Source organism: Nothobranchius furzeri, chromosome 8, assembly GCF_043380555.1.
Source record: "Nothobranchius furzeri strain GRZ-AD chromosome 8, NfurGRZ-RIMD1, whole genome shotgun sequence".
Lineage (NCBI taxonomy): Eukaryota > Metazoa > Chordata > Actinopteri > Cyprinodontiformes > Nothobranchiidae > Nothobranchius > Nothobranchius furzeri.
The window spans coordinates 46,595,829-46,605,942 of NC_091748.1; the positions used below are offsets into that span (position 1 = coordinate 46,595,829).

The 10,114-nt window shown below is 43.7% G+C and overlaps 1 protein-coding gene across 1 annotated transcript; it reads left to right on the forward strand.

Annotated features, from left to right (window-relative positions):
* Nucleotides 1-24: 24 nt before the first annotated feature.
* myoc (myocilin) lies at nucleotides 25-9,139 on the forward strand. Its single transcript, XM_015976990.3, has 6 exons — nucleotides 25-1,342; nucleotides 1,815-2,547; nucleotides 6,027-6,092; nucleotides 6,171-6,263; nucleotides 7,757-7,968; nucleotides 8,041-9,139. Exons 2-6 carry the CDS (start codon nucleotides 2,052-2,054, stop codon nucleotides 8,620-8,622), a joined length of 1,449 nt encoding a protein of 482 aa, XP_015832476.1. The 5' UTR covers nucleotides 25-1,342; nucleotides 1,815-2,051; the 3' UTR covers nucleotides 8,623-9,139.
* Nucleotides 9,140-10,114: the final 975 nt, after the last annotated feature.

Sequence of the window (10,114 nt, forward strand, 5' to 3'; positions counted from 1 at the left end):
TATATACATATATATACGTGTGTGTGTGTGTGTGTGTGTGTGTGTTTACACACAAGTCTGTTTGGGGGGTTTCTGTTCTTAGTCAGACCCCATGAGTTAAAGGCCTGTCATCTGGGTGCTAATCGGAGACTCTCTCTTCCAGGTGAGGTATGTTGGTTCTTGTAATCATTGTAAGGGTTTCTGAATCATCATGGTCAGACCCATCAACAAGAAGTATCGCAAGAAGTAGTTTGAGGTGGTTGGGCTATCTTTCTAGGGAGGATTTTCACACGTCCCTCCAAGAGGACATCTCTGGGCAGACGCAGAACTGAGTGGAGAGATTCTGAAAGTGGAACTGGAAAAATTATGTCCTGCAAAAGTCCATTTATTTCAGTGATCCAACTGAGAGACCATCTAAAGGCTCAAGAACCTGTTGCAGTTGTTCTAGGTTCACTAGCAGATTAGAGTGTGACACCTTGAGTCTAGAATATTGAACCTTTTCAAAGTATTCTGATTGTCTGAGATTATGAATGTAGGGTTTTCATAAGCTGTAAGCCATAATCATCACAGTTATAACAAATAAAGGCTTGAATTATCTGGCTTTTCATGAAATGAGTCTATCTCGTGTGTAAGTTTCACCTTTTAAGCAGAATTACTGAAATAAATTAACTTTTATACCATATTCTAATATTTTGTGTTTCACCTGTAGCTCACAGCAGGCCTGGGAACACATCAGAGTCCCTCTGGAAGAGCTTGAAAAAGGAGCGGTGGAGAGAAAGCTCTGGGGGATATCTTCTTAAGCTGCTGGGTTCTGGATGAATAGAAGATAGATGAAAACCTTTAGTTAAACATCTTGATTTATCTCTGTGGATCTACAAATGCCTCTCATTTTAAAGTGTATCCCTTTGTTTGTTTAAGCTGCCTCACATTTGCTTATTTCCATTAGTTTTGTTTTACACACACACACACACACACTTGGCTTTGTTTCAGCATACCTTCATATATATCATCTTGTGCTGGTTTGAATGTCTTTAGAACTACACCAGTTTATCACCATTTTAAAAGTAGAACCAAGTGTTTTCAGATTTGCAAACTTTTGTAACCCTTGCAGCTATGTGCCCTGTTACACTGGAGAACTGTTTCAGGGCTCAGGGTCAAGAAGGTCATCAGAGATGGATGGATGACAAATCTGACCTCACATGGAGGTGAAGAGACATGAAGCTGTGGGATAAAAGATTCCATCAGTGGTGAAGTAGAAGCTTGCTCATACTGTAGTAACTGTGTGTGGAGTCTGCAGCAGGCAGTACACGGCTCACAACTGACCCGGGCTCATCTGAGGGGACGCGGGTTGTTTCAGCATCAGGTATCCAACCATCAGTGACCCCCCCCCCCCACACACACACACACACACACACACACACTGATGTAAGGGGACACTGGCTCCTTGGGAGGAAACTGTATCCAGCGAGGATCAGCTCTCCTCGTCATGCTAGACCCAAACTCCATAATCCTTTCAGACTAATAGGGTTGCATCAGGCATCTAACAGAAACTTTAGGCAGGTGAGCTGAGTAAAGGTAATAATAGTGATTAATAATGAAAAAAAAAACAGCAGATTTTAATTAAATAAACAGTAAGAAAGTAACAAAAATATGAGGATTTTGCTGAAATGAGATGTTTTGGTCTGAGAAATAATAGCATTCCTTCACTTGTTTTTTTTTCCTGCATTCTTTCTTCTCTCACCCTCCCTTCACCTTTCCCTCCCTCCCTCCCCTTTTTCCCTTTCACCTCTCCTCTCTCCCCTGTTTTCTTGCTTCCCTCCTTGTGTCTCTTCCAGATTGTATAAATATCTGTGAGCTGTTGGGGAGAGCTCAGTGGTGCAGAGACCTGCAGAGACGGAGACAGGAGGAGGAGAGACAGGACACAAGAGACACCCGATAGAAGAGGAAACAAGGAAGAAAATCTTCACTTGAATTTGGGAATCAGAAGATCCAAAACAAATCTTAAAAGGGAAATAAGCTGGGTAGAAACAAATTAAGAGTTTTAGAACAACTACATGAAGACGGTCTAAGACATGTTTTTCCTTCTGTCTCTGTGTATATTTGGTCTTCTCCTGCGAGGTGACGCCCAGGAGCGAGCCTCTCTGTGGAGGGGAAACGACAGAAGTGGACAATGCCAGTACACCTTCACGGTGCCCAGCCCGGCAGAGGCAAGCTGCCCGCAGGCCAGTGCTCCAGAGGTGGAGGGCCTAAAGGCCAGGCTCAGCATACTGGAAGCCCTAGTGTCCCAGCTGAGCGGGAAGGACACCCAGTCACCAGGAGGTCAGCGGGGAGCCAGTGTCAGAGGTCACTCTGAGCTTCAGGAGACTCTGAACCGAGCTGTAGGAGAAAGAAACCTGCTGCAGGGGGAAAAGGAACGTCTGGAGATGGAATTGGAGGGGCTTCGGCTTAGGATGGAGGAGATGAGGAGGGAGACAGAGAGGCTGAGGAACAGACCGTGTCTTCCTCAGAACCCAGTGGTGCCACCAAGCTTTCCTCAGCGGGACAGGAGTCCAGTCAGACCTGCTGTTGGTGAGAAACACTCCTTATGCTGCCAGAACATTCCTACTGAACTAAAAAAATAACATTTGAATGCATTTTGATTTTATTTTTGTTTTTAATCATTATTCCCACCAATCATTGCATATGAACAGCTGTGCATGCATCGTGTTTTTAGATTACGTGTTTCACACAACTCCTCTTAAAGACCAAATAAGGACTTTAAAGACACACCCATCACTGTGTGGTTATGTTTTTGTGGCTGTGTTAGTCTGCAGGGACACTCAGCTCAGGTTCCCCTGCTTCCTGCCTTGCATTTAGAAATGCTGGAGGAGGGCCCGAGAATTGAGTGAAGCAGAACCCGCTGTCTTTATGGCTGGTGTTTCCCTCTGCATGGCCAGAAACGTATCTGAATACCTCTGGGTGGAGGGAAAAGAGAGGAACATGGTGCTGCAGCTCTGAAGGCAGCAGCCTTACAGCTAAACTCCAGTGACCAAACGTCTGGCCTTGATCCCGGTCCATTCTGCTCATTGTCTCCACTGACCCCTTTTCTTTTCTCAGTGAAGCATCCCTGAGTTTACTCACCTGGAACTCAGCATCATTTTATTTTTAACGCCAAAATTTCCTGCAGCAGTATATGTTTCCCCACTCCCTCTGCCTCAGGAGCCCCATACACTGACTCCTGTATCCTCTCTGTCACGCGTTCAGCTCCTCATGTTTACACCTGCAGACTGAAATACACTGAGAGGGGCCCTGTGGGTGACAGGCAGATGCCAAATAGATCAAACCAAGAGGACGTCATGGTAGGAGCAGAAGAGGAGCAGCGTAAATCTAATCGTTTTGAGAGTTTGTTAGTGACAATAAAACTCTGACAGGATGGTTTTTACTAGCTGAGGTTTTAGGACCTTCAGGGAAAGATTCCACTTAAAATATATGAGCTGATTTCTAATGTTTTTGTAATAAAAATAAACATTCATATAAAATATGGGCCTAAAGTGCAAACACAAATTAGCAGATGTCTTCAGTTACTGTCAGGGGAGAACTACTTCTCAGTGAAGTAAATCAAATGTAAATTGTGAGGGCTGACAGTTTAAGTGCTGCACAGATGTTAAAAATGCATATTGACTTAATGTTTGTCCAAAAGGAGGGACACAACGAGCAGAGGAGCAGATTAGATTAAACAGATTAAAATTGTGTTTATTTGGTTTTTATTAAATTGCTGCTATTATCTTATTCTCCTGAAGTAAAACAGGTAACTCTGTCTTTGGATCTAACAATTTCAAATTTAAAGGGGATATACTATGATTTTTTTCTGAAGTTATAGTAGTTCTATAATTTTATTTTTGATAGTTTCAGTACCTTCCAGAATGAGGTGTTTCACGGCTCTGTCACTTTAATAAAACAAGCTGGAGCTGGCCACCCCCCCCCCCCCTCAGGCTACAACTGGCCCTTTGCACGTGATGTCAAGCCACTCATGTGACCGCCCCCTTCGCTATGAAGGACGGCAAAAAGACTGTTTACACCTGTTGAAACTCCAGTGAAGCTAGTCAAAACAAGCCAGTTTGTAGCCTTTTATCGCTTTTATTTAGTTGATTTGACAGTAAAATGGTTTTAGCTTGCTGCGTGGTTGGCTGCACTAACAGACAAGGATGTAAACTCAACTCATTTTGTTTTTTTAATAACTTTGATGGAGACTGAGGACGCAGCGCAACTGCAGCGATCAATCAAGTGGACTAGCAGCCCTCAGATTTACAGCAAACATGTTTTTACCGGGTAAGATTAACGTTTATTTATTTCACGAGGAAGACAGGGACAGGGATAAATGTGATGTGTTTATACTAGTTATTGATAATCCTGATGGATGGGTATTTCGCCCTGGAGGATGCCTGCCGTCCACTGTAGTGTAAAGCGAGACAATTATTAACAATATTAAAGCTCCGATGTATGATTACGTGTGTTAAAATTCCGTTATTTATTTATATGAGCGTCGCCGTTCAGAGATCTTCTCATTCCGGTGTGAGAGCAGCAGCTGAACCCGGTAACACCACCAGCAACAGAAGCTGGTAGGGATCCAGACTTTTTAAAAATCAGCTTTGGTGTAAAGTGAAACATTGTTTACAACATAAAGTTATAAATCCAGAGGGGTGAATTTAGGCAAAGTTAGCAACATGTTTACATCAGTGAACAGCTGCAGAGAGAACGTAAGCTAACGTTGGTAAGCTAGTTAACATACTGCTCTCTATGAGCCCCCGCTAGATGCGCTACTTCTTCTGATAACTGAACTGGGCATGAACTAGTGGAAGGAATGCTGGAGGAGTTTTGTTTTTGTTTTGATCGCAAAAACAATTTCAGGCTCTACTTTTTTCTTTGTTTAGTACACGTGTCGCTCACTGTTTACATGCCTTTGCCATCCAGCATGGTGGACCAACGTGATAAGTGGCATCGGTGCAAAGGGTCAATAGCTGAGAAGCTCTGATACCTGGGAGGGGCTCAAAGTAGAGCTGCTGCTCCCCCATTTGACAGACACTGACAGAAAAAAGCTTTTTTTTAATTTTTGTAGTGTTTATATAAGCAGAAGAGACCAAAATGGCAGCTCAAAATGATGCAAAATTGAATTGCATAATATGTCCTCTTAAAATAATCCACTTTCAACATCCTGGTTAATGACCGCACACAACGAAAATGGTGCAAAATGACTAAAGCAAACAGTTTCCATACACAGAGCCACTGTTGGGAGCTGAATAGGTTTGTGACATTTTGCCCTATGACATCCTAAACAAGGGGAGAACAGGACAACAGGCCGATGTGACTGTTTAACCGTGATAAGAGGAGGCTAAAAGCTGAGAATGAACCGCTGTATTCACTTTCAAGACTCTTGCTAAAACAGCCTTTTTACAACACCTGTTGTTGATCATCTACACCATTACCCACCTCCTTCTGTTCTTCATCAACATCAGCTTCCAGATGTTTAACGTCCTCTGCATCATCAGGGCTTGTTGCCTTTCAAACATCACTAGTCGTGGCAAACAACATGAATGTCTAATTGTAGATCTTTGGCACACAGATGCACAAACTAAATGCCTCATATCAAGTTTCTTTGTTTGCTCCATAAACATTACCATGTTTACATGTTCATGCCAAACCCGGGACTTTAGAATTCATCAGATGATGTTTGACGGGGTTTATTCTGTTTTGGCTGTAATGATTTAATGTGCTCAGCATGAAAAAAATAAAGAGGACTTTAAAAGATAGAGGTTGAAAAATCAGGTGGTATCTAGGGGTGAGACTGGGGTGTCGAGTGTGCCATGAGTGTGTGCGTTGTGGTCAGTGTATCTACAGACTGCCTGACTCCAGAGCAGCTGGGAATCCAGTTAGGGGTGTTTGATCCCTGCACTCACATTCCTTGCTGTCAAGACACATTCAGTTGCACAAACTCACCCCAAACTCCTTTATCTAACCTGAAAACCTGCAACAGAATCACTCAACTCTGATGTGTGTGTGCATGCGCTTAGGTTCCAATCAGATGTCTCATCTGATGACCAGGCCCAACAGGCAGGGCGACAGCAGCAGCCTGAGAGGTGAGGCAGGTGTACCTGTGCAGCTTTCATTTCCTGGAGAACCTCTTCAGGTCACTCAGTCTCTTCTTGTCTTTTCAGATTCAGCGTGGCAGTACGGATCTCAGGGTTTTCAAGAGCTGAAGGCTGACGTGACCGAGGTACCTGCTCCTGACAGCCACCAAGACAACACAGGTCTGTTTTTAGCTTGAAAGTGAAAGTTCAAAACAAAGATCATGAATATTGTGTGTACAATCTGACATACACGCACACATAAAACAACAACAGAAAGGCTCCTCAGGAAACTAAAAGTTCAATAAAATGCCAGAATGGGGGGTCTAAAACAGTTCCCGCCCCCATCCATTTATGTGACCTCGCAAACATGACACTCATCCACCCCCCCACCCCTGCTGACAGCCTCAAAGCAAATACTACTATTAATACTAAGGCATTTGGGGTGAGAATACCGCTGTCATGCCAAAGTGTTGATATGGAGGCCCCTCTGAGCTTCATGTTGGCCTCATAAGAGTGGAGGAAAAGCCCCCTTAATGAGGCCATAATTTACCTTTAGCTATTAAACTGTCCTGATGGGTTTGTCGAAGGCAGCTGAAGCTATGAAGGCCTCGCAGCAGGCTGAGTCAAAAACAGCAAACAGCGGTCAACAGAGAATGTCAGGAAGCCACTAGCAGTGTCGTACTGAGTGTATTAATAAAACATATCTGATGTTAAACCTGGTGATGCATCTGGCTCCTGGGAGGACATTTGTATTTTAGGAAGTGATCAATTTCATTGCTGCTGCTGGTGGCGGTGACTCAGGCGAAACTGAAAGGACATCTGCCTCTACAGTGTGTCCTTTAAGGATGAGACACACTGGACACATTGAGGGTGGAGATACTCTTGGATGTTTACCAGACAGTTGTTTTCTTGAAAGTGAGCTGCTTCTGGTCTGGTAAAAGTCGTTAAATTTGATTAGCCATTTCATTTGGTCCCATTTAGATCAACTGTGAACCATGTGTGACCATCTAATAAACCCATTTGAGTTGAGCCACTCTTCTCTGTAATGGGTGTCATGTTTTAACAGCACCTGGTCCAAATGATTCCCCCTGGACAGATGATTTGGACCATGACGAGGTCAAACCACTTTACTTGCTGGGGCACATACTCTACCTTAGCAGGGTGAATGACTCGAAGCTTTGTTAGAATTGCATCAAAGTTAAAATGGCCAACTTTCAAAGTCTTCCTTGACCACTAAATGTTACTTAAAGGTTCCATATCATGCTATTTTAAAACTTTGAGAGCAACGTTAGGCACAGTAAATGATAAAACATTATTAACGTTGGCACTATTGAGATGTCATTTATCTACATACGAGTTATTTTTGTCAGCCTGAAATTATACCCGAAAAATAAAACGGTTTGTTTCAGTGGAACTCTGCCCACGCCACAGGGAGACAGGTTTCAGATCAGAGATTAGTTTCCAGGAGAGGGCTTGATGATGAAATTAGTTTTCATTAAGGCTTTACAGGACTTTCAAAGTAAAACTCAAAATTTGCAGCTGAAACAGGAAAATTCATAAACACAGCCAAAAACGTTTTTTGAGGATATAACATCACATGGTAGAAAGCTCCAAAAAGTGGATTTTCAATTATATGGCCCATTTAATTCCTACTCATCTGCTCCTGCCTGCAGGCTGTGGGACGCTGGTGTCAGTTGGTGACCCCGTCACACACAGGAAGGCCGACAGCATCGCAGGAAAATATGGTGTTTGGATGCAGGACCCTGAAGCTGTTTCCCCTTATGGACCCAGCATGGTCTGGCGCATTGACACGATTGGCACTGATGTCCGGCAGCTGTTTGGGTATGATGACATGGAACAGCTCTCCAAGGGCTTCCCATCCAAGGTATGTTGTCACATGTGTGGCTTCTTCTGAACCAGAAATCCCTAGTAACTGTTTTCTATGTCCTTGTGACAGGTCCTCCTGCTGCCTGACCCTTTAGAGAGCACAGGGGCCACCCTCTATCGGGGCTCTCTGTATTACCAGAGACGGCTCAGCCGCTCCCTGATTCGCTACGACTTGGCTGCTGAACACGTTGCAGCCCGTCGGGAGCTCCCCCACGCCGGCTTCCATGGCCAGTTCCCCTACTCTTGGGGGGGCTACACAGATATCGACCTGTCTGTAGATGAGAAGGGTCTGTGGGCTGTCTACTCCACCAATAAAGCCCAAGGAGCCATTGTCATTTCACAGCTGGATCCACAAACCCTGGAGGTAAAGAAGAGCTGGGAGACTAACATCAGGAAGGCATCTGTAGCCAACTCTTTCATCATCTGTGGGAAGATGTACACCGTGGCCAGCTATGCTGCTCACAACACCGTCATCAACTACATGTTCGACACTGAAACCAGCCAGGGGAGGGCGGTGTCCATCCCATTCAAGAACAGGTACGGCTACAACAGCATGGTTGACTACAGCATGGCTCAAAGGAAGCTGTTTGCTTGGGACAACTTCCACCTAGTGACCTATGACATCAGTCTGGGGCGCCAGCAGGTCAACTAAGGTCAACATGACGGACTGTTAAAAAAAGACATTTGCTCCTCTGTTGCTGCTCCCAGTTTCAGAAGTGAGCGGCTGCAGTAGTTAGAAAGCCAACACCACCAGTAAGTAGCAGAGCCTAACTACTTAACACCTGAGGAACAGCGCCCCCAGCAGGTCTGCTTTCTCCGCTCTTCTTTTGTTTATTTGCTGTGGCGTGGCCATAGGGCGTGGCCCACGAACATGTTTTCAGAGGAACTATTTTTTGTACCGCCTTTAAATCAGATGTATTATTTTGTTGTTTTTCATGTTAAGCTAGTTGAAACTAAACATTGGAACACTGTTCAGCCTTAAAAGGCAAGATTCTTCCAGACGTTTAACTACACAAACTGTAAGCCTTACAGTGATTTTATCAGTCAACAGAAATGCTCTTTCTAAATAGCATGTATTGAATACTGCATGCATTTGTACAGCATAGTTAACATGTAGCAAAGTGTCCAAAAAAATAATAATCAAGAAATAAACTTCTTCTCACAACGTTTCCATTGAGTTTGCGGTTGTTTGTTCCTTTTAGGAAAGTGGATAATAAATCACATGTTGGCTGTTTAGTTTTAAGAAATAATTTTAAATAATAAGAAAATATTAATTGAAAACTGTCAAAGTGAAAAATTAGGTCATAAATATGGGCACCGGTAGCTCAGGAGGTAGAGCGGGTCCAGTAATTGGAGGGTTGCAGGTTACCCTGGCAGAGAATGCTGCTGTTGTGTCCATGGGCAAGACACTTAACCTGCCTTTCCTGCAGGTGGTGGTCAGAGGGACCGGTGCTGCCAGGGTTTGGTCGCCTCGCCTCCTTCAGTGTGCACAGGGAGGCTGTGGCTACATTGTAGCTCATCACCACCAGTGTGTGTGAATGAGCGAATGACTGTGTTGTGAAGTTCTTTGGGAGGGTTGTAGAATCCTATAGAATACGCTATACAAATGGAGACCATTTACCACAAAGTTATTTACTATTTTTTATTTAGTTTTGCAGGAAAATGTGTTTTTATTCTGTCCTTGGAGCAAAGTGAAAATGGCTCCACCACTGAAGTTCGTTTTTTCCCCTACAGCCCAAAACCTTAAATGCTCATCGAAACAGGACAGAGCTTTTCCAGTGATACTTTTAGAATCACTTCCCTTTACAACAAAAGTAGTACAAAGATCTAGTGAGTAAATTAAAACTGAAATAAACAAAAAGGGAAATTTAATAACATGTTGAGTTGCAATGTAATATTTGTCACAAAGTTCTCAATGTGAGAACGTTAAAAAGAAATGTAACCATGCTGTGTATTGTAGCTCCTGTACTCCACTGTCAGCCTATAAGATGCTTTGCACCAATCCTTGGGTTGCCAGTATTCAGGACATCTACTTTATTGACTGGTTGGTTGCACATCTAAAGAGAATTGTGTGCAGCTCACTGGTGGCAAACTCGGCCACACACCAGCATTTCCCCCCGAATTTTATCATTAACATTTTTAAC

Coding starts and splice junctions, on each gene's coding strand:
- myoc (XM_015976990.3), top strand. CDS start 2,052: ATGTTTTTCCTTCTGTCTCTGTGTATATTTGGTCTTCTCCTGCGAGGT. Junction 2,548..6,026: donor TCCAGTCAGACCTGCTGTTG/GTGAGAAACACT, acceptor GCATGCGCTTAG/GTTCCAATCAGATGTCTCAT. Junction 7,969..8,040: donor CCAAGGGCTTCCCATCCAAG/GTATGTTGTCAC, acceptor TCCTTGTGACAG/GTCCTCCTGCTGCCTGACCC.